Source organism: Wickerhamiella sorbophila, assembly GCF_002251995.1.
Source record: "Wickerhamiella sorbophila strain DS02 chromosome Unknown contig2, whole genome shotgun sequence".
In the NCBI taxonomy this organism is placed as follows: Eukaryota; Fungi; Ascomycota; class Dipodascomycetes; order Dipodascales; family Trichomonascaceae; genus Wickerhamiella; species Wickerhamiella sorbophila.
The window spans coordinates 747,501-770,678 of NW_020194005.1; the positions used below are offsets into that span (position 1 = coordinate 747,501).

General features: G+C 49.0%; 9 protein-coding genes across 9 annotated transcripts; 4 read left to right on the forward strand and 5 right to left on the reverse strand.

The window, feature by feature from the left end:
• Positions 1-3,987: 3,987 nt before the first annotated feature.
• Positions 3,988-6,063, forward strand: B9G98_03699 (BRCT-containing protein 1; the record flags this gene model as incomplete). Its single annotated transcript, XM_024810256.1, has 1 exon — positions 3,988-6,063. One exon carries the CDS (start codon positions 3,988-3,990, stop codon positions 6,061-6,063), a length of 2,076 nt encoding a protein of 691 aa, XP_024666024.1.
• Positions 6,064-6,094: 31 nt separating this feature from the next.
• On the reverse strand, positions 6,095-7,573 carry B9G98_03700 (6-phosphogluconate dehydrogenase, decarboxylating 2; the record flags this gene model as incomplete). Its single annotated transcript, XM_024810257.1, has 1 exon — positions 6,095-7,573. The coding sequence occupies one exon, from the start codon at positions 7,571-7,573 to the stop codon at positions 6,095-6,097; it is 1,479 nt and encodes a 492-aa protein (XP_024666025.1).
• Positions 7,574-8,028: 455 nt separating this feature from the next.
• Positions 8,029-10,233, reverse strand: B9G98_03701 (Pre-mRNA-splicing factor ATP-dependent RNA helicase PRP43; the record flags this gene model as incomplete). Its single annotated transcript, XM_024810258.1, has 1 exon — positions 8,029-10,233. The coding sequence occupies one exon, from the start codon at positions 10,231-10,233 to the stop codon at positions 8,029-8,031; it is 2,205 nt and encodes a 734-aa protein (XP_024666026.1).
• A 71-nt stretch (positions 10,234-10,304) lies between these two features.
• On the forward strand, positions 10,305-11,685 carry B9G98_03702 (Atypical kinase COQ8, mitochondrial; the record flags this gene model as incomplete). Its single annotated transcript, XM_024810259.1, has 1 exon — positions 10,305-11,685. The coding sequence occupies one exon, from the start codon at positions 10,305-10,307 to the stop codon at positions 11,661-11,663; it is 1,359 nt and encodes a 452-aa protein (XP_024666027.1). The 3' UTR covers positions 11,664-11,685.
• Positions 11,686-11,687: 2 nt separating this feature from the next.
• On the reverse strand, positions 11,688-13,760 carry B9G98_03703 (Rho-GTPase-activating protein 8; the record flags this gene model as incomplete). Its single annotated transcript, XM_024810260.1, has 1 exon — positions 11,688-13,760. The coding sequence occupies one exon, from the start codon at positions 13,758-13,760 to the stop codon at positions 11,688-11,690; it is 2,073 nt and encodes a 690-aa protein (XP_024666028.1).
• Positions 13,761-13,921: 161 nt separating this feature from the next.
• On the forward strand, positions 13,922-15,451 carry B9G98_03704 (Putative peroxisomal-coenzyme A synthetase; the record flags this gene model as incomplete). The annotated part of the gene is made up of 1 exon (XM_024810261.1): positions 13,922-15,451. One exon carries the CDS (start codon positions 13,922-13,924, stop codon positions 15,449-15,451), a length of 1,530 nt encoding a protein of 509 aa, XP_024666029.1.
• Positions 15,452-15,831: 380 nt separating this feature from the next.
• Positions 15,832-18,498, forward strand: B9G98_03705 (Peroxisomal hydratase-dehydrogenase-epimerase; the record flags this gene model as incomplete). Its single annotated transcript, XM_024810262.1, has 1 exon — positions 15,832-18,498. The coding sequence occupies one exon, from the start codon at positions 15,832-15,834 to the stop codon at positions 18,496-18,498; it is 2,667 nt and encodes an 888-aa protein (XP_024666030.1).
• A 39-nt stretch (positions 18,499-18,537) lies between these two features.
• Positions 18,538-19,116, reverse strand: B9G98_03706 (tRNA-specific adenosine deaminase subunit tad2; the record flags this gene model as incomplete). Its single annotated transcript, XM_024810263.1, has 1 exon — positions 18,538-19,116. One exon carries the CDS (start codon positions 19,114-19,116, stop codon positions 18,538-18,540), a length of 579 nt encoding a protein of 192 aa, XP_024666031.1.
• Positions 19,117-19,173: 57 nt separating this feature from the next.
• On the reverse strand, positions 19,174-23,112 carry B9G98_03707 (Phosphoribosylformylglycinamidine synthase; the record flags this gene model as incomplete). The annotated part of the gene is made up of 1 exon (XM_024810264.1): positions 19,174-23,112. The coding sequence occupies one exon, from the start codon at positions 23,110-23,112 to the stop codon at positions 19,174-19,176; it is 3,939 nt and encodes a 1,312-aa protein (XP_024666032.1).
• Positions 23,113-23,178: the final 66 nt, after the last annotated feature.

Here is a 23,178-nt window from a genome sequence, read left to right on the forward strand (position 1 = left end):
GCTTAAGTTCAGCGGGTAATCTTGCTTGATACGAGGTCAAAAATATAGAAAAGCACATTGTGTCTAACATGTACTCTATCATCTTTTTCAAGGCTGGCTACAGCCCCAACACATAAATCGCTTTATGAAGATGAAATGACGCTCGCACAAGTATACCTCCCGGAATACCAGAAGGTGCAATGTGCGTTCAAAAACTCAATGATTCACGTCTGCAATTCACACTAACTATCGCGCTTTGCTGCGTTCTTCATCGATGCGAGAACCAAGAGATCCGTTGTTGAAACTTTTGATTTCGTTTTTCAGATATAATAGGTAAAATAGTTTTTGTTACATTGGCCTTTCGGCCAAGCAATTTAGTTGTTTCACAGGTGTAATATGAATCTCAATAATGATCCTTCCGCAGGTTCACCTACGGAAACCTTGTTACGACTTGTACTTCCTCTAAATGACCAAGTTTGTCCAGCTTCTGCGACTTCGTTGCGGTTGCCCACAAGTGAATTCGCATCCGGAGGCCTCACTAAGCCATTCAATCGGTAGTAACGACGGGCGGTGTGTACAAAGGGCAGGGACGTAATCAACGCAAGCTGATGACTTGCGCTTACTAGGAATTCCTCGTTCAAGAGCAAAAATTGCAAAGCTCTATCCCCAGCACGACGCAGTTTAACAAGATTACCCAATCCTCTCGGACAAGGTTATGTACTCGCTGGCTGCGTCAGTGTAGCGCGCGTGCGGCCCAGAACGTCTAAGGGCATCACAGACCTGTTATTGCCTCGAACTTCCATCGAATTGTCTCCGATAGTCCCTCTAAGAAGCTGATACTCAACAAATTGTTGACCCAGCTATTTAGTAGGTCAAGGTCTCGTTCGTTATCGCAATTAAGCAGACAAATCACTCCACCAACTAAGAACGGCCATGCACCACCACCCACAAAATCAAGAAAGAGCTCTCAATCTGTCAATCCTTATTGTGTCTGGACCTGGTGAGTTTCCCCGTGTTGAGTCAAATTAAGCCGCAGGCTCCACTCCTGGTGGTGCCCTTCCGTCAATTCCTTTAAGTTTCAGCCTTGCGACCATACTCCCCCCAGAACCTAAAAACTTTGATTTCTCACGAGGTGCCGAACGAGCTAAAATAACTACCCGTCCGATCCCTAGTCGGCATAGTTTACGGTTAAGACTACGACGGTATCTAATCGTCTTCGATCCCCTAACTTTCGTTCTTGATTAATGAAAACATCCTTGGCAAATGCTTTCGCAATAGTTAGTCTTCAATAAATCCAAGAATTTCACCTCTGACTATTGAATACTGATGCCCCCGACTGTCCCTATTAATCATTACGACGGTCCTAGAAACCAACAAAATAGAACCATACGTCCTATTCTATTATTCCATGCTAATATATTCGAGCGAAACGCCTGCTTTGAACACTCTAATTTTCTCACAGTAAATGGCCTGACCTTTCTGCCACGCGGTTAAACGCAACAGACGTCCAGGCAAAAAGAATCAAAAGTTCCAGTACGCACCGTGAGGTGGACCAGACTTCCAATCCCAAGTTTCAACTACGAGCTTTTTAACTGCAACAACTTTAATATACGCTATTGGAGCTGGAATTACCGCGGCTGCTGGCACCAGACTTGCCCTCCAATTGTTCCTCGATAAGTGGTTTAAATTGTTCTCATTCCAATTACAAGACCAAAGGCCCTGTATCGTTATTTATTGTCACTACCTCCCCGTGTCAGGATTGGGTAATTTGCGCGCCTGCTGCCTTCCTTGGATGTGGTAGCCGTTTCTCAGGCTCCCTCTCCGGAATCGAACCCTAATTCCCCGTTACCCGTTGATACCATGGTAGGCCTCTATCCTACCATCGACAGTTGATAGGGCAGAAATTTGAATGAACCAGCGCCAGCACAAAGGCAATGCGCTTCGAGAAGTTATCATGAATCACCAAAAAGTCCGAAGACATTGGTTTTTTATCTAATAAATACATCCCAGACGGGATTTTACGCATGTATTAGCTCTAGAATTACCACGGTTATCCATGTAGTAATGCACTATCAAATAAACGATAACTGATTTAATGAGCCATTCGCAGTTTCACTGTATAGATTGCTTATACTTAGACATGCATGGCTTAATCTTTGAGACAAGCATATGACTACTGGCAGGATCAACCAGATAACTATCTTCAACAGTCAAGAGACTGTCTAGTTTCCGAAGAAACATAGTTTTTCAAAGTTCGTGTTTCCACCCAGTCTTTGCATTGGCAGTTGTTACACTGTCGACACATCAACTGCATCCAATTGCCTTTTTGAGTTCCTCAGTTATAGTCCGCTAAGCAGAGCTTAGCATCAATAACTTGAGAGGAGGTTTCTGTCTACAAATCACGACTAAAGTCGGCTATCTGTAGCAGCATGCCCCCGAGTGTTTCCCTGTAAATTCTTGCCATCGGCTAGTAATCCACAGAACCCATCAGTGCTTTACATAGCGCAGTGCTTGTAAAGACCGTTTAGGTAAACACCTTTGTAAGGATGTGCTTGAGATTTCGTCGTTAAACGAATCAACTCTTTTCACAACCAAACTCGGCTGCGTTTGAAAAGAAACCAGACTAACCGTTTCCGATTTCATCTTTTGCTTTTTCAAGCTTTTGTTTTCTTTTCATGAAGGTCATTTTGGCTTTATTGAAGTCAGACTTTTGTAATCGGTATTTATAGCGCTAAATAATTTGTACCGAGTCTTATGGATTTTTCATGCTGTGGCCGGGTCAGTTGCTTAGCAGAGGTGGTCTCCCACTGGCTCACACGGCCAGGACCGGAAAATGGTCCCCTTCGTGTGAAGTGCTTGGTAGAAGTGGTCTCCCACTAGCTCACACGGCCAGGACTGAAAAATGGTCCTCGTCGTGTGAACCTGCTTGGTAGAGGTGGTCGTCCCACTAACTCACGGCGACAGCATGCTTTGGCCAGAGATGCTGAAATGGAGTTCTCGAACAACTTTTTAAAGTAATAAACTGCTATATCTTGACCAATTGCTTTTGGGCTAAAAGCACACTCTCGCCATGTGTGACAGTTAGTAGAGGTGGTCTCCCACTAACTCACACGGCCAGGACTGAAAAATGGTCCCCGTCGTGTAAATTGCTTAGTAGTGGTCTCCCACTGACTCACACGGCCAGGACCGAAAGCATGCTCTCGCCGTGTGAATGCTCAGTAAAGATGATCTTCCACTAATTCACACGGCCATGACATCAGGTCGCTACTTCACTGTGACCTCCATTAAAAATAAAATAAAATGGAAATAAAAAAGAGAAAAAATTTAGAAAAGTAAACTGCAGCACCTTCTGTTCTCACATGGTCTCCCACTGTAATACTTGGTAAGGCTCTCAGATGGTTCAATAGGACTGATCGGACGGGAAGTCTTGCTTTCATCTGGATATGGCCGCAGCCGATCGACTCAGCCCAATAATCATTTTGACTCGAACTCTTGGAGTTTTCTCTGTTTTGGTGAAATATGCATGTGATTTAAAGATATTATTTGCTATTATATGTTTCAAAGTTCATAGCGCTTCGTAACCCAGTCTTTTTGCCCAATTTGGTTTTCTATGGCTTTCAACTTGATTATCCTAATCCCCACTTTACAGCTTCGCAGCTGACGAGTGTAGCTGGTTGTAACCTCTGTCGAAATGTCTTGATCGTAAACATACGTAGCTTGGCCTTCAGCTGCCTTTCCTAGCTGTCTTTAATCTTACTGCAGCAACTACTAACTCCATGCTGTACTCTTTACTCTTTCACATATATTTTCAACTACTGCTCTCTAATTTGGATGCCCAGCTTGTGTATTGTACCCATTCTTTTACACGGCATACAATCAGTCAGTTTAGGCAGAGCCTAGTTATTCCCGTAATATTGGCTTACGTCTTTATATGTTTCATCTGGGTCTTGAACTGAACCAGGTTATGTCTCTTAGCTAAGACGCGTAGTGATTACGCGACTTCACACGATGTATCTTTTTTCTGATCGTAAATTTATAGTCGTCGAAGAGGCAGGTATACCAGAAACAGAGATAGAGGAACTAGAAAAGGAGATTTCTGAGTATGGCGGAACGATCATATCTTGGAAGGACAGACTGGAAAGCGATAATACTCCACAACTCGTAATGGTCGCGGACAATGTTGATTTTCCACACTTCCATGAGCTTCAAAACTTGATGGTTCCAACAGTTACTCCAGATTGGATCAAAGAATCAATAAAAGTAGGCAAAAAAGTACCAATGCGCCCCTACTCTCCGGATCCTCGAAACTTCCTCTCCAAGGTTCAAATATGCTGCTCAGGGCTCTCAAAAGGTGATACAGATGCGATTAGCGCTGGTGTACGCGCTGTAGGAGGCGATTGTAACAAGGAACTCAACAGGTATACGACACATGTCATTGCTACAGACATAAAAACCGACATATGTGAAACAGCCCTCGCCTGTGGTTTCGACATCAAAGTCGTGAGCCCTGAATGGGTTGACGATTGCATCAAGTTACGCTGCAAACTTAATGAGGATCCTTATTTATTAACAAACAAGCCAAAAGGACACCATGATTCAGCCGAATCCGATCTAGCCGGTACATATTCGATGGACCAGACTCCTCGGCTCGCTGTTCAGTCATCTGTTCGTCACGATCTAGGCTCTTCATTGTTTGAGGGGCGTGTATTCTATTTAAACGAGGACCTGGACTTGAGTGAACGGCTTCTCAAGACAATTATTTTTTTGATCGAGACGAACAGCGGTGTTATCACTCAAAACCTTGAGGATGCGGGAGTATACTTGGGCAAATGGCGGGAAGGAGAGGGCTATAAATACGCCAGCAACCATAAACTAGTTGTTGGAAACCTGACATGGCTCTATTGGATGATCATACAGAAACAATGGGATACACCTCTGAAATGGCTTTTGCACTACCCTGAGGTTCGAGGTGGGCTCCCCGATATGGTTCACGTTACTGTTGCAATCACCAATTACACTGGTGATTCCAGAACGTATTTACAAACACTTACCAATTCACTTGGAGCGAAGTACACTGGCAGCTTAATACAAAACACGACCACCCATTTGATTGCAGCGTATGCCGGCGGTCCAAAATACGAAGCGGCAAAGTCTTGGGGGATTAAAATCATGAACCATTTATGGCTTGAAGAAACATATGCTATGTGGCAACTACAACCTGAAACATTACCACGTTATACTCATCTGCCTACGAGATTGGACATGACCACTCTCATAGGCAGCACTCACTTGGTTCCGCAAGTTCTACGGCAGTTCTACTCGGACAAACATGAACCAGAAAGATTTCCGTTACCGTCACGGGCTGCTCGTACCAAAGCAAACGAAGGTCTTCATGAAAGTGTGCTAAAAGAAAACCAGTTCCAAAAGCAAAAACGCTACAAGGCACTCCCTGATCTACCATCGAACGATAGCCCTAATTTAACTGATCTGAACTCTACGCCACCAGAGCCGCAACGGAGCGAGATTATAGAAAAGCAGGTGAAACGAGCGAAAAAATGCGCCTCACCGGAACCGATGCTGCGAATCATGGTGACTGGTCTCGATACCCCACCGACGAGACAGAAATGCGCCAAAGCTAATCTTCATTTGACGGAAAATCCACCGGCTAGTGTTCTTGTAGCCCCGCGTATTTTGAGAACTGCCAAGTTCTTGTCAAGTCTTGCCGAGGTAGAATCATGCGTTACCCCGGATTGGCTTGAAGCCAGTTTCAATGCAGGCCACCCTGCGGACCCCAAACAGTATGCTATCGAAAGCGAATCGCTCCAGGAAGCACTTCAGAGATCTGCAGATCTGCGAGCAAACAACAAGGGGCTATTTTCGGGGCTGACCTTTCGCTTACTTCCAGATGTAAAAGGCGGGCCCAAGGTGGTTGAACAAATTGTCAAAGCACACAAGGGAGCAATTACGAAACGAAAAAACGAAAGCGTATTGGTGGGTGGTGAAAGCAGCGCAGTAACATTGGACGACGTGATCAATTGCATTCTTACAATGGACGCATCGCGGTTTTCATCGGAGGTTGTTTAACTAGAAACGGGAATAGCAAAAAACTAAAAGCTTAAGCGTTGTAGGTAGAAGACGAAACGTTACCACCCTTACCGGTCCAGTTGATGTGGATATCCTTACCTTCAGGCAAAGTATCGCTAGCATACTCGGGCAAGACACGGAAGGTGTGAGCACCGAAGTAGTCACGCTGGGCCTGGATCAGGTTAGCGGGAACCTTGGCAGAGCGGTATCCATCGTACCAACTAAGGGCAGAGGAGAAGCAGGGGATAGGGACACCAGCCTGGAAAGCGGTGACGTTAGTCTCGCGCCAGCCTTGATCAGCCTTGTGGATAGCATCAATGAAGAACTGGTCGAACAGCAAAGAGTCCAGCTTGGGGTTCTGACGGAAAGCGTTAGTGATGTTCTTCAGGAAGACGGAGCGGATGATGCAACCACCACGCCACATAAGAGCAATGCCGGCGTTGTTGAGCTCCCAGTTGAACTCACGGGCAGCCTCGTTGAAGAGCTGGAAGCCCTGGACGTAAGAGATGATCTTAGAGGCGTACAAAGCGCTTTCGAGGGCACTGAGGAATTTCTCCTTGTGAACCTTAACGTTGGCGCCAGAGGGGCCCCTGAGAACCTTGGAAGCAGCGACACGCTCTTCCTTCATGGAGGAAAGGCAGCGGGCAAAGACAGCCTCACCAATGAGAGTGAGGGGGATACCAATGTCCAAAGCGTTCATGGCAGTCCACTTACCGGTACCCTTCTGACCAGCACGGTCCATGATCTTCTCAACCATGGGCTTGCCGTCAGCGTCATTGTACTTGAGCACGTCGCGAGTGATTTCGATAAGGAAAGAGTCCAAAACACCCTTGTTCCACTTGGCAAAAACGTCAGACATCTCGCTGTCGGACATATCGAGGACCCGACGCATGAGATCATAAGCCTCGCAAATGATCTGCATGTCACCGTACTCAATACCGTTGTGGACCATCTTGACAAAGTGGCCAGAACCAGCGGGGCCGACCCAGTCGCAGCAGGGCTCACCGGTGTCAGCCTTAGCAGCAATATCCTGGAAGATGCCCTTGATGTGAGGCCAGGCACGCTCATCACCACCAGGCATAAGGGAGGGACCGTAGCGGGCACCCTCCTCACCACCGGAGACACCGGAGCCTACGAAGAGCAAACCCTTCTGCTTGAGCTCTTCGTAACGACGGTTAGAGTCGACGTAATTGGAGTTACCACCGTCGATGATGATGTCACCAGGCTCAAAGTGCTCGAGCAACTGGTTGATGAAGTTGTCGACAGCATCACCGGCCTTGACCAACATGATAACACGGCGGGGCTTCTTGAGCTTGTCGGCGAGCTCCTTGATGGAGTGAGCACCGTGGATGTTCTTGTAGCCCTTGGCCTCGTTCGCGAGGAAATGGTCAACCTTGGCGGTAGTACGGTTGTAGGCGACCACATCGTAACCATGGTCAGCGATGTTCATAATAAGGTTCTGGCCCATAACGGCCAAACCAATCAATCCGATATCAGCGAGAGCAGACATTTTTTTATTCAATTCTTTGCGATGTCAGGTAGGTTACCAAACGGTTGCTATATCTTGGGATGGTAACCTCGAGCTTTATATTGGTAATCCTGCTTCATGCAGAGTGAATTACATTACGTGGCTGCGCGCGATCTGCGGTACTTTTCTGTTGACGCATGCCGGGAGACCGTTTGTTATAAGTAAATCTAACTAGCGTTTCAGATAAAGAGACTAACACTTCCACCAGGACCCGAATGGCTGCTATATCTTGAATCCTAACCAGGAATTCTGCGATTTAATTGGGTTATTTTGGGCTAGACCTAGACTAGCACGCAGCTTTTCTAGCAAGTTGCCTTGCCCAATTGCTGTGAGTGTGTCATCCCCTCCTTGAGACGGTATGATTGCTACTGGAGGGCTGCGATGTTTTTGAAGCCTGCAAGCGATTCAATGAGGTAGTTTAAGGTAGTTGGACCCGATTAGTTTTTGATTTTCTTTTTGCGAGCGGCTTGCTCTAGTGCCATTCTGATATCTGCAGATCCCTTGGCAAACTGCTTGAGGTCATAGTACTTGGGGGCAAGCTCCAACAGCCATTCCGGTTTCACAGAGGTCACGGTTCTGATATAATTTTGGGTGGTCAACACAAATTCGTTGTACAAAACAAACACATTATCTTTGCCAAGTACGGTGCTGGGATGCAGCAAAACCTCTTGGTTGTCTTTGACCGTTAGGTAGCCCTTGCGATTGCCCTGCCTTTTGGCAACCTGCATGAAAAATCCCCGGACTAGCGCCTTTTTGATACGGTCTTCATGACGCTTATGGTCAGGCGGAGTGCTAATTATGGGCAGTTTGCAACGTTCCATGATGCCTTTGAGCTGTTGTCTCACTGAGCGTGCGCTTGTCAACGATCGGTAGTTCAGGAAGCTGTCTCTGCACCACTTTGACGCATTGTCACCGCCCTGCATAATGGACTCGAAGTCTTCGTAGACTTTCAGCAGGGTCAAATGATCTCCGCTGGGGTGGGCAAAAGACATTTTCATATCGTCTGCTTCGCGCCGCGCATTGTGGGGACGCACAAACACGTTCGGCACACTCAACATAGCCACAATGGATAGGATCTCGTTCGAGCATTTGTGCTCGGAGCTTGCAACCAGAGTTACTGCTAACACTGGATCCAGGGGGAATATTGAACACATGCGACCAAGTTCTGTCAAGTGCCCGTCGTCATCAATGCACCCTAGGTAGTTCAATTCCTCAAGAGCCCGCATCATGGTTTCGGGAGCGGGAGGATCAATGAAATCAAAATGAACTAAATCATCAATACCAAGCTTTTTCAATTCGAGAATAGTATTGGAAAGATTGCATCTCAAAATCTCCGGATAACTTTGCTCAACAAGTTCGGTCTTGTAGGCTTGTTGAGTGTAGAGACGGAAACACTTACCCGGACGCGTACGGCCTGCACGACCAGCCCGCTGTTGAGCAGAGGCCTTCGAAATAGGGGACACAAGCAAAGATTCCACACGAATACGAGGATTGTAAACCTTCTGCTTACTGAATCCAGGATCAATCACATAGACAATACCGTCGATGGTAAGTGACGTCTCAGCGATGTTGGTACCAACAATAATTTTGCGTCCAGGGCGGCCACCCTCTTTGAACGGGGGAGGAGCAGGCTGGAAAATCTTTTGTTGTTGATGAGGAGGCAGTGACCCGTAGAGGGGATAAATAGCTAAAGGACCGGCGCCCTGTTCGCGGATCATTTGGTCGTTTTCGAGGGACAACCGGCGACAAGCATCTTCAATTTCTTCTTCACCAGTCAAAAATAACAGGATATCGCCTGCAGGTTCCGATGAATGGATCTGAAGGGCAGTCCTTACCGCCGAAACCAGGTAATCGTCTTGGTATTCTGGGGTGTAGTAAATTTCGACGGGATGGGTACGACCCGGAACTGCAAGCAAGGGGGCACCACCAAAGTATTTCTGGAATTTTTCAGCGTCCAAGGTAGCAGACATAATAATAACCTTGAGGTCGGGGCGACGTTGACACATAATTTTCAAGAGACCCATGAGGATATCTGTGGCCAAAGTACGTTCATGGGCTTCATCAAGGATAATACAACCATAGCGACTCAATTCGGGATCTGTCATTGCCTCCCTAAGCAACATACCATCAGTCATATAGCGTAAAAAGGTCTTATCACTGGTAGTATCGTCAAAACGAATCGTATAACCCACCTGAGCACCTAGCTCGACGTCCATTTCCTCCGAAACACGCTGTGCAACAGACATTGCGGCAACACGACGGGGCTGAGTACAAGCAATTTGCCGCCCAGTGAGCTGAGGAAGCTCATCGAAGGCCACAAACTGCGGGATCTGGGTAGTTTTACCAGAACCAGTCTCACCGACAAACACCATGATCTGGCTTGAATGGTACATTTTAAGAAATTCATCACGCTGGCTATGCACAGGAAGCTCACGACGGACCTTAAGAATCTCTCGGTAACGGTCGGTATGCGACAAACCTGTGAAAACGTTAGTAGGACCGTCCTCGACCTCGTTAGCTTGGCTGGCCGTTGACTCGTGCTGATTCAATGGGCCAGCCAACGCCGCGAAATCCACATCAATTACCATACTACTCTGCGGACTGTCGTTATTGATTTTAACCCGTTTGTTTTCTGGCTCCATTTGTCTTAAATGCGAGCTTTCCAATCCAAGTGAAAAAAATAAAAAATCAACTTTGGCGATTTGTCAGAAAAATGTTCAATCGTCAAAGGAGAGTGTTTGGCGGTGCTAGGCGGTTTTTTTCGCACAAGAAAGATGAAATGACCAGCTCACACGTACCAGAAAGCCAGATTTCGCGAATCTACCACTACGGGTCATTGGTCGGCTCTCTCGGTTTTGGTGCTTTAGGAGAGGGTCTGAGACGAGCGACGGGTTCTGGGGGATCGGGATCTATGCTGCTTTCCGAAGCCAATTTAGAGCGAATGGTACGCAAATTGAGCCAGATGCGGGGCGCTGCTCTTAAAATTGGTCAACTCATTTCTTTTCAGGACGAAAAAGTGATTCCACCCGCCATTCATCAGGTGCTGGCGCGTTTACAGAGCAGAGCTAATTATATGCCCAAACGACAGCTGGAAAAAGTCATGCAAAGCAGCTTGGGTGGCGATTGGCGCAACATGTACAAGGAATTCGACGAAAAGCCATTTGCCGCTGCATCCATTGGTCAAGTTCACCGGGCTGTATTGAAATCTGGGGAACTGGTCGCCGTAAAAGTTCAATACCCTGGGGTTGCCAACAGTATCGATTCAGACTTGAACACGATTTCTTTACTACTTTTAGGTTCAAGAATGCTTCCCGAGGGCATGTTTCTCGACAAAACTATTGCAAACGCTCGCACTGAATTGGCGTGGGAATGCGATTATACACGTGAGGGAGACGGGGCCAAGAAATTTGGAGAATTTCTAAAAGACGACGAGGTCTTTGGTGTTCCGAAAGTTTATGATGAAGCTTCTACGAGTCAGGTTCTTACTATGGAGTTTATGCCCGGCGTCGAAGTATCGAAGCAGAAATGGAGTCAAGAGGAGGCCAACTGGATCGCCACCAATATCATGCGGTTATGCTTGCTTGAAATTGCCAAGTTCAAATGTATGCAGACTGATCCCAACTGGGCCAATTTTTTGTACTCTGCCCCCGATAAGAAGCTCAACTTACTAGATTTTGGCGCAACTAGAAGTTATGGTGACACCTTCATAACAAACTATATTGGCTGTTTGCGTGCCGCTGTTAAAGGTGACCGCCAAGGAGTTGAAGACTTCTCTTACAAACTTGGCTACTTGACCGGCAATGAATCTGCCGCCATGAAAAGTGCACATGTTGACTCCATCATGGTTCTTGCCGAACCATTCTGTGCGGAAGGCGAATACGATTTCAAGCAACAAACTGTTTCTGATAGAGTACGGGATAACATAGGGGTCATGCTCAGAGAGCGATTGACTCCCCCACCAGAAGAAACCTACGGTCTGCATCGCAAGCTTAGCGGGGTCTTTTTGCTGTGTGCCCGTATGGAAGCCAAAGTTCCGTGTTCGAGGCTGTTTAGGGAAATTGTTGGAGAATAAATTAGCATAGAATGCATGTATATATTAATTTGGGTTTGCGTTTGGACCTTGGATACCCAGGCCCTTCGTGATGTTGAATCCGCGGGATCGCGGTCGATCATTGGCAGGCCTTTCAGGGGTCAGAGACAGTGGTATAAGATTGGGTTGAACATCACGCTTGGGCGTAGAAAAACGAGGCGGAGATAAGCGGGAAGCGGCCGGAGAAGAAGGGTGTGCAGCGACGGGCGCGCTCTTTTTATTTCGGACTGAAACCTTGGCTTTATCTTCAACCGATTCAAAAATATCATCCCCACGATTAAGAAGCTCTAGAATCAAAAGTTGAGGGTGCTTATCATGAAGGCAGATGGCAGAAATAGCTCGGGGTCGGAACAGGTATAGTGCGAGCGCCTTGGCCAATTTCTCGAGGTCTTCTGGGTATTGTTCAGTCATGTATTTGGTGATGTGTTTGAGGGCTTCCAAGGACGGCTTAGATACGTGTAGTAATGCCGATACAAGGTGCTGATCAGTGACATCATTTTCGTAGAGAGCTTTCACAGTATCGTAGATAGTGAAGGGGAGAATCGATTCAGGCAATTCCAGTAAAAACTCTCTGAAGACCCCCACCACCACCTCTACTGAAAAGTGCTTTAGCGATTCCAATTTGAAAGGTTTCCCCGTGTTAATTTGGCCACGCAGCTTGTAAACATCCTCTAGTTTGTAGGGTTCTGTCCAGGCCGTCAGCGGTACGTCCAGTTCGGCCAAATAATCCAGCAGCAACGGCACCAAAAATCCAGAATGTTTGATCTCTACGCCAAAAGTTTGGCAATAAGCGCCATTATAACCCTGATAAACTGTAACGGTAGGCACGAGAGGGCCCGTTCGGTATTGAGCCGCTAGCTCTGCAACGTCTTGTGCGGGGTCGACGAGGGCCTTAGAATTCATCAGTCGCCTCAAAATTTCGCGATGATCATCAGGGCGTTGGGAAAATAACGCAAAATCTCCGAGAGCATGACGTATAGCGCTGATTCTATCCGTTTCACAGCGCTCCATGTATTCGTAAACCCCTGCTATCTCCACTTCCATTTCACAACGATAAATATCAAGCTCAAGAACCTGTTGAAAGTATTCTTCGCCCTCGGTGATCATATCTGGAGTTTGAGCTCCCTTCTCGCTTCCTTCACTTGGTGCCTTTTCGACGGAAGGCTCAGGAGGATCGGTTGGCAATTCAGTAACTTGGGCTACAACACCTAGACTGAAAGCATTGTCTTGCCATTGGTAATAGCAAGTATGCGAGCTTTCAAACTTGTTTGATATTTGTGCAACTGGTTTTAAAAAGCCCTGGTCGACTAGTGCTTGACCAAACTTTTCAGAATAAGCGATGCTGTCGTTTTTCAGGTGCCGCCGTGTACTTGCAGCAATGTTAGCACCACTGGAAACATGCTCGTAGGGACCAAACAACGGCACCTTGTACTCCTGCATGGTCACGTCCTTCAGCAGTTTTTGCATGAGCTTGGCAAGCTGACTTCTGGTGTACTGAAGTCCGGCGATTTCGAAAGCCTCAGCCTCACTGTCAAGCATCGGAGTCTGTGGATGCATAAAGTTTTCACGGAATATTCTTATGGTTGAAGCTACCGGCTCGAACTTTACATCAACGGCATCTTCTTGCTGGCGGCTTCTTGCATAGTAAACCTGGCGCTGTTTCAAAACGTGCTGCAGCAAACGTGTATACTCTGCAAGCTTCGCCTTGAGCCGGTTTTCACAGTCAACGACCCGTTTTGCGTGACCTTGACACCATTTTTCCAGAGGGTTGTGCACCTTGTTCTCAAGGTTTTCGGCCACCCTGCTATGCAGAATGGCAGTTGTCTCTGTCTCAGCCAGGTAGCTAGTGAAGGTTTGTTTCAAAACCGCACCGTCGTCACGCGAGAACCCTCGATGCGAGCTGGGTGCAGCGTGGCGTGCCAATTGACCCAAGTCCGATGCCAGGCGGCTCTCGATCCGCATCCAGCCCGATATGAACGCAAGAACCTGTGCGTTTTCTTCAATACCCTGCTTCAATTTCTCGAACAGCACGTTCACACCACTCGTGTAGTCATGTGTCCAAAATGCTTCGTGAAACATCGGACTCAATTGCGGACTACCAGGGCGGAAGGTTGATCGAGCAGGACGCTTAGGAATCGCCTGATGACTAAAGCAATCCGCGTCCGGGAAGAGTATCACGTGATGAGTTCAACGGCCTTGGAGCCGGTGATTCATTGTGATGTACTATTCTCCTCACCCAAATGCCCACAACACTGCAGGAGCTGCTGGCACAAATTCCAGGTCGCAATCAAGCTGTAGCTGTTCCTGATGGCCCCGAACTGAGCTTTGATGAATTCAGAACGGTGATCCAGGACGTTGAGCAGCAACTAGCAGACCTCGGGCTGCAGCCGCAAGACCCAGTCTCGGTTTCGCTGCCAAACACGTTGGAGTTTGCAGCGACATTTCTCGCAATTACCAACGCAGGTCTGATTGCTGCTCCTCTCAATCCGGCCTACCGTCAGAGTGAGTTTGAATTCTACATTGAAGACATCAAGTCCAAGTTGGTTCTGGTCCCCAGTGGCAGCCTCAAGAGCAAATACCCGGCGGTTGAAGCAGCTCGTAAGTTCAATGCCGCGATTGCCGAGGTTGAATGGAATGGCAAACGCGTTATTCTTACCGTCATGGAGCCTGCGGCTTTGAAAATTGGTTCGGGTCGCTCTCGGCTGCCTCCGGCCAAACCCGAGCAAACCGCCTTTGTGCTCCACACCAGTGGTACGACAGGTAGACCTAAGGCAGTTCCATTATTGCACCGTAATATGATTGCTACAGTGCATAACATTATTGGTACTTACTTTTTGACCGACAACGACGCCAGCTATCTTGTGATGCCCCTGTTCCATGTTCATGGCCTTCTGGCAGGCTTTTTAGCGCCATTGGGGGCTGGTAGCCGGGTGATCATTGCACCCAAGTTTTCTGCTGGTGTTTTCTGGAAAGATTTTGTTCGTTACAATGCCACCTGGTACACGGCTGTTCCTACCATTCACCAGATCTTGCTTCGCACACCGGTGCCCTCTCCTCTCCCCAACATCCGGTTTATCCGTAGCTGCTCTTCATCTTTGGCACCGTCTACTTTCCATGAGCTAGAAACCACTTTCAAAGCTCCAGTACTTGAGGCCTATGCCATGACTGAGGCCTGCCACCAAATGACCTCTAATAGCTACCCGCCCGACCTGCGCAAGCCCGGCACGGTGGGAGTTGGACACGGAACAGAGATTGCCATTCTCGACGATAAGGGCAATGTGCTGGCTCAAGGCAAAGAGGGCGAGATTTCAGTCAAGGGCGCAAACGTTACCCCCGGTTATCTCAACAACCCCAAAGCCAACGCCGAGTCATTCACCAATGGCTGGTTCCGGACTGGCGATCAGGGTAAATTCGACGAAGATGGGCTCTTGATCATCACCGGGCGTATTAAAGAGCTCATTAATCGTGGCGGTGAGAAGATTTCGCCCATTGAGCTCGACGGTGTTCTTCTGAGCCATCCTGCGGTGGCTGAGGCAGTTGCGTTCGGAGCACCCGACGAAAAGTATGGCGAACAGGTCAATGCAGTTGTAGTGTTCAAGAACGGCAAAAAGGCGACCGAAAAAGAGCTCCAGTCCTACGTTGGCGAAAAAGTGTCGAGCTTCAAGGTGCCCACACGCATCTTTTTCACCGATATTATGCCCAAAACTGCTACTGGCAAAATTCAGCGTCGCATTATCGCCCAGAAATTCGCCAAACCTGCCAAACTTTAACCAATCGTTCCAAATGTAGTTCAGATATAACCGTTAGCGGCGACCGGGTGAATTTTCCACCATAACGTACCCCAACCCGAAGGGCAAAAAGCTCCACGTGATTGCAACCGAAAAGTCCCATAGCCACAAGAGATTAGGCCAAGATATCTGTGATTCTGAACGGATATCGGTATTGGTATACAACTAAGTCAATTAGTCAAACCATTGCGTCACGTTCGGTGGATTTCCTCTGTCCAACCGAATGCAACACCCCCACTGCAGCAGACCTCGGCACATGGCTTGCGTCACTGGGTCCGGGGAAGACACGCCCTAACCCATTGCACTATAATACTATTGTGGGGTCCCTTGCCGAACCCCACCTTTTCTTTCTACCCACAACTATGAGTGATAAACTTCGTTATGATGGAAAGGTTGTTGTTGTGACCGGCGCGGGCGGCGGTCTCGGCAAGGCCTATGCTTTGTTCTTTGGTGCCCGCGGTGCCTCCGTTGTCGTTAACGACCTTGGTGGCTCCCTCCAAGGCGGCGATGGCAATGCTCGCGTTGCCGACGGCGTCGTCAAGGAGATTGAGGCTCTCGGCGGTAAGGCCGTTGCCAATTACGATTCGGTTGAGAATGGTGACAAGATCGTCGAGACTGCCATCAAGGCTTTCGGTACCGTCCACATTGTCATCAACAATGCTGGTATCTTGCGCGACAAGTCTCTCAAGAACATGTCCGACCAGGACTGGAACCTCATTCAGCAGGTTCACGTTTTCGGTTCCTACAAGGTTACCAAGGCTGCTTGGCCCTATTTCCGCAAGCAGAAGTTTGGCCGTGTTATTAACACCGCTTCTGCTGCTGGTCTTTACGGCAACTTTGGTCAGACCAACTACTCAGCCGCAAAGCTGGGTTTGGTTGGTTTCACTGAGACCTTGGCCAAGGAGGGCGCCAAGTACAACATCACTGCCAATGTCATTGTGCCCCTTGCTGCCTCTCGTATGACCGAGACCATCTTGCCCCCTGACGTTCTCGCCATGTTGGCCCCCGAGTACATTGTACCCGTTGTTGGCTACCTCGTCCACGAGTCAGTTACCGAGTCCAACGGTATTTACGAGACTGCTGCCGGTGTCGTCACCAAGGTCCGCTGGGAGCGCTCTAACGGTGCTGAGTTCAAGGCTGATGAGACCTTCACTCCTTCTGCATTGCTTGCCCGTATTGACGAGGTCCAGAACTTTGATGAAAACTGCGACCACCCCACTGGTTCCAAGGACCTCATGTCCGTTGTCGAGCGCAATGCTGACCTCAAGCCCTCTCAACAGGGCCCCGAAGTCAGCTTCAAGGATCAGGTCGTCATTGTCACCGGCGCCGGTGCTGGTATTGGCCAGCAGTACGCCTTGACTTTCGCCAAGCTTGGTGCCAAGGTTGTCTGCAACGATTTAGGTAACCCTGAGGAGACCGTTGAGCTCATCAAGAAGGCCGGTGGCCAGGCTGTTGCCGACAAGAACAACGTCACCGACGGTGCTGCCGTTGTTAAGACTGCCATTGACAACTTCGGTGCTGTCCACGTTGTTGTCAACAACGCTGGTATTATCCGCGACAAGTCTATGGTGAACATGACCGACGAGCTTTGGCAGGTCATTCAGCAGGTCCACCTGTTTGGTACCTTCTCTGTCACCAGAGCGGCTTGGCCTTATTTCCTCAAGCAGAAGTACGGCCGTGTGGTCAACACCACCTCCACTTCTGGCATCTACGGTAACTTTGGTCAGGCTAACTACGCTACTGCCAAGGCTGGTATTCTTGGTTTCACCAAGTCTGCTGCCATTGAGGGTGCCAAGTACAACATCTACGTCAACGCTATTGCCCCCACCGCTGGCACTGGTATGACCTCCGGTGTCTTCACTGAGGAAATGCTTGAGGCCCTCAAGCCCCAGTACATCGCCCCTATTACCGTTTTGCTTTGTAGCGAGCAGGCTCCTGGTAGCGGTTTGTGCTTCGAGTCTGGCGCCGGTTGGGTCGCCCAGACCCGCTGGCAACGCACCGGTGGTGTCGCCATTGCTCCTGGCAAGGACGGTGTGACTGTCGAGCAGATTCGCGACAACTGGGCCGCGATCACCAACTTCGATGATGGCCGTGCCACCCACCCCGAGACTGCTGCTGAGTCCAACATGTACATCTTCCAGATGGCTGCTGAGGCTGCCCAGTCTCGTAGCGAAGAGGGCTCCGGCAGTGAGATCACCTCCACCGGTGAGTACACATACGACGAGAAGACTATTTCTCTTTACAACTTGGGTGTTGGTGCCTCTGCTAAGGACCTCAAGTACACTTTTGAGAACAATGAGAACTTTGGCCCTGTGCCCACTTTTGGTGTCATTCCCATGTTCTTCGCTCACTTCCCTTACGAGGAGGTCGTTCAAAACTTCAATCCCATGAAGCTGTTGCACGGTGAGCAGTTCTTGGAGATCAAGAAGTGGCCTATCCCCAACGAGGCAACTCTTGTCACCGAGGGCAAGCTGCTGGACCTCGTTGACAAGGAGAAGGCTGCTGTTGCCATGGTTGAGTACACCACCAAGGACAAAGAGACCGGCGAGCCCCTATTCTACAACGTTATGTCCACTTTCTTGCGTGGATCTGGTGGCTTCGGTGGTAAGAAGCAGGCTGATGACCACGGCGCGGTTACTGCCGCCAACAAGCCTCCTTCCCGCCAGCCCGACTACGTTGTCGAGTACAAGACCCCCGAGGACTTGGCTGCCATCTACCGTCTATCTGGTGATTTCAACCCTCTTCACATTGACCCCGAGTTTGCTGCCGTCGGTGGCTTTGACCGTCCTATCTTGCACGGTCTGGCCACTCTTGGTGTTTCTGGCCGTCTTTTGGTCGAGAAGTATGGCGTCTTTAAGAACATCAAGGTCCGTTTCTCTGGCCACGTCTTCCCCGGTGAGACTTTGCAGGTTAATGCCTGGAAGGAGGGCTCTAAGGTCATCTTTGTGACCAAGGTCTTGGAGCGCGGCACCACTGCCATCTCCGCTGCTGCCATCGAGCTTCCTACCGACTCCAAGTCTAAGCTCTAAATAGATTAACATGTCCGCAATCCTACTTTATATACCTTTTTAAATACTCTTGAACAGATCAAGTTTGTCTTGCCCGTATATTCTTACAAACTCGTCTTTGGTAACATACTTGGTGTAGTCGAGTTCCGCGATATTGTCTTTTAGCACTCGCTGCTTCTTTACTTTGGGCACCGGCGCCTTGGGGTTCTCCTGAACGTAAAAATTTCGCAACAGCATGATTGCTTCTTCTCTGTAAAAACCAGGATAAGCAGGATAAGGCCTGAAGGGTCCCGGATCTTTATTAGCTGAAAGTACTGATCCGCAGCCACCAAAACGATCATTCGCGGCACCGAAATAAACAACTTTGATTTCTAGTTGCCTCAAAGCAGATGCACACATTATACATGGCTCTACTGTCACATACAATGTAGTTTCTTTCAAAATCTCTGGAGGGTGCGACTGCAGGATCTCGTCAATCCCCATGAACTCCGCATGCCGTGTACCGTTCAGGCTCCGATTTGTATCATTTCGACCCCGGCCTATAACCTTATTATTATGAACAAAAACAGCCCCAACCGGCACTTCGTTGTCTGCCAAAGCCTGTTTGGCCTGCTCGACCGCCAGAGCCATAAAATCCATGGTTAGTCAGACAAAAAAAGCTAGGGGAATCGACATTTTTTATATTATATTCATATTCTAGTTACTAGCCCAGTCACGAGCATTGCGGAACATACGCAGCCAAGGACCAACAGCAAAGCCTGATGGGTATGAGCCAACGTCACCGATGGTAGTACGTTCAGGATGGGGCATCAGGGCAACCACGCGGCCATTAGGGCTACGAATACCAGTGATACCTTGGATGGAACCGTTAGGATTGAAAGGATAGCGCTCAGTAGGCTTACCATAATTGTCCACGTATCTTAGAACAACAAGATTTTGTTGTAAGAACGCTTGTTGCTGAGCAGCATTGGCAAACTCCACACGGCCTTCACCGTGGGCGACTGCAACGGGAAGTCTGGAGCCCCGCATGCCGTTTAGCATTATGCAAGGGGACTCATCGCTATCATCACCTACGATTTCAACCATGGCGGTACGAGCTTCAAACTGTTCGGACTGGTTGCGGACAAATGCGGGCCAGTTCTCGCATCCAGGGATGATTGATTTCAGACGAGACAAAAATTGGCATCCATTGCATACACCAAGGGCAAATGTGTCTTCACGTGCAAAGAATTCAGTAAACATCTCAAGGAGGTCGGGGTTGTAAAGGACATTAGAAGCCCAGCCATTACCAGCACCCAGTACGTCACCATAACTAAAACCACCGCAGGCAGCGAACCCAACAAAATCTTTAAGGTCGAATCGCTTGCCGTGCAAATCTGACATGTGGACATCAACTGCATCAAATCCGGCCTGGCGGAAAGCATATGACATTTCAACGTGACCGTTGACACCCTGTTCACGCAAAATTGCAACCCGGGGTTTAGGGCCCTCAGAGTCAACAAGACTTTCAGGGAGATCGAAGATAAGCTTGTAAAGCAAACCAGGATCGGCGTCATCGCTAATATTTGCAAGCTCCTGATCAGCACATTGAGGGTTGTCACGGAGACGTTGCATGTGATAACTGACCTGAGACCAGGTATTCTGGAGCTTTGCACGAGTCGAGCGCAAAACAACAGAACCGTTTTCGACAACAGTAATTAGTTGTTCAGAGCTCAAGTCAACAGTGGCAATCTCGCGACCAGCGACACCGTGCTTGGCAAGAACCTTGGCAAACCCTTCAACATCGCGGACTTGGAACAGAGCACCAGGCTCTTCTCCAAACAGCTCGATTGCTGCACCTGGAGCAACAATTTGCAAACCAGTCCGACCAGCGAATGCCATTTCAACCAAAGAGGTAATGATACCACCGTCGCTCACGTCGTGGTAAGCGAGAACGATATCCAAGGCGTGCAGTTCAATGATGGCCTTTAGCAAGCCACCGAGGACCTTATTATCGACATCAGGAACATCAGAGCCAACCTGCTTGTAAACCTGAGCAAGGGAAGAGGCACCAAGATGCCCACTAGGCCCAAGAGATACATGCACAATCTTGGCTGAAGAGTCACGAGCCAACTGCGGAGTCCAAGTACGGCGGACATCGCTAACAGCCGCAAACGAGGAAACAACGACCGAAATAGGTGCTGTGACTTGTTTCTTGTCCCATTTCATAGACATAGACATGGAATCTTTACCCACAGGTACGGAGACACCCAAAGGAATGCAGAATTCGCTGAGAGCCTTGACAGCCTCATAGAGATCTGCGCCATCATCATCAAAATTGGGAGAGGCCATCCAGTTAGCACTCAGACGTACTTCATCAAGAGAGCGGACGTCAGCAGCAAATAGGTTCAGTAAAGCCTCAGCAACAGCTACCCGAGCAGAAGCCGCAGGATTTGAAATAGCGATCGAGGGGCGCTCGCCCACGGCGAAAGCCTCACCACCATGAACTCCCTCACCGTAGGAAGCCAAGGTGACAGCAACATCGGCAACAGGAACCTGCCAAGGGCCAACGAATTGATCACGAGCAACCAAACCAGTAATAGAACGGTCACCAATAGTGATCAAGAAAGATTTTGAGGCAACAGAGGGCAAAGACAGAACACGATCGAGAGCCTCTGAAAACACCGTAGGACCTTTAGGAATCGAAACAGCGTCAATCTTGGGGCGCTTCGACGAGGAGGTCCGAGACATCTTGGGGGGCTTGCCGAAAAGAACAGAAAGATCAAGATCGACAGGGGAGCCACCGAGCAAGCTATCAGTAACCAACAAGTGCTCCTTGGCAGTGGCCTCACCCACGACGCCATAAATAGCACGTTCACGGGCACAGATGGCTTCAAACACCGGCATGTCAGAAGCATTAACGGCAAGGACGAAACGCTCCTGAGCTTCGCAGCACCAGATTTCCATTGGTGACATGCTCGAATCGACGCAAGGAACCTTGCGAATGTCGAAAACACCACCCACGTTGTTGTCGTGAATGAGCTCCGTGAAAGCGTTGGAGAGACCACCGGCACCCACATCGTGAATAAACACAATAGGGTTCTTGTCACCCATGGCAATACAGGCGTCGATAACCTGCTGGGCACGGCGCTGCATTTCAGGATTATCTCGCTGAACCGACGCAAAGTCCAGGTCAGCCGAAGAGTCACCGGAGTTGACACTAGAGGCCGCACCACCTCCCAGACCGATGAGCATTGCTGGGCCACCCAAAACAATGAGAGAAGCACCGGGGGCAATGCGATGATCCTTCAAGGCGAACTGAGGACGAACGGTACCAACACCACCGGCCAACATAATAGGCTTATGGTAACCACGAACAACGGCCTCTTTACCGGTGCCAGCGACCGTAGTGCTAAGGGTACGGAAGTAACCGGTGAGTGCAGGGCGACCAAACTCATTATTGAATGCAGCACCGCCAAGAGGAGCTTCAAGCATGATATCGAGCGCACCGGAAATATGGTTAGGCTTGCCGACATCAGCTTCCCATGGCTGTGAGAACTCTGGAATCAACAAATCGCTGGTAGCAAAACCAGTCAACCCAGCCTTGGGACGAGAGCCTCGACCGACGGCACACTCGTCACGAATTTCACCACCAGAACCAGTAGCTGCACCGGGGAAAGGTGAGACGGCGGTGGGGTGGTTATGGGTCTCGACCTTTGCGAGGTATGGCACCTGTTCCTTGGTTAAAGTATAGCTTTTGGTCTTGGGATCAGGGGCATAAAAGTATGCCGAAGTGCCCTCGATAACAGCAGCGTTATCGCTGTATGCACTGATGGTATGTTGAGGATTGGCATCATTTGTGTCACGAATCATGCGGAACAGGGACTTTTGCTTTGCCTCACCATCGATCTTCCAGTCGGCGTTGAAAATCTTATGGCGACAGTGTTCTGAGTTGACCTGAGCAAACATGAAGAGTTCGACATCGGTGGGATCACGATGGGGGAAGGCCTGGTTCAAGTAGTCGATTTCTGCGTTGTCCAGGGCGAGGCCCAGCTGCTTGTTGGCTTCAGCGATACCAGAACGGGGCATTGAAACCAAAGGCTTGGGCTTCCCATGTTGGAAAAGCAGCTTACCGTCAACTTTGTGCAAGAACACGGACTGGGTCATGCGATCATGAAGAGTGTCGAGGAAGGAAGCCTGATTCAAATAATCGTCAAAGGGAAAGCCCTTGCGGACCTTGAGAAGGAATGCAACACCACGCTCGACACGCTCGATATCGTCGCCGAAATTACAGTTCTCGAAGATGTTTGTTGCTTTGCTCGACCAAGGCGAGATCGTTCCCGGGCGCGGTACAACGTAAACGACGTAGCAAGAGTCCGGCAGCGAGGCCGAGTCGGGATTAGATACGGCCGCAACAAGCGCCTGGCCCAAAGAGTCGTCAGCCGGAACCACGTTGCCGTAGGACAGAATGCTGTCTACCAGCTGTAATCGGTCGGTTGATTCACAAAGTTTCGAGGTGGCTGTGGGCTGGATGTAGTGCACAAAGACACTGCGCAGCGCAACCACTGCAGACGAATTGAGAGTCTTGTTCATGCTGTTGATGTAGGCGTTCACCCTGAACGGGGAATTGGCCACAGAACCGCACTTTACCAGCATTTGGTTGGACCCGTACAAAAAATGAGTTGTAGATGAGTAACCCTGGCTCCACGAAATTTTTCAATA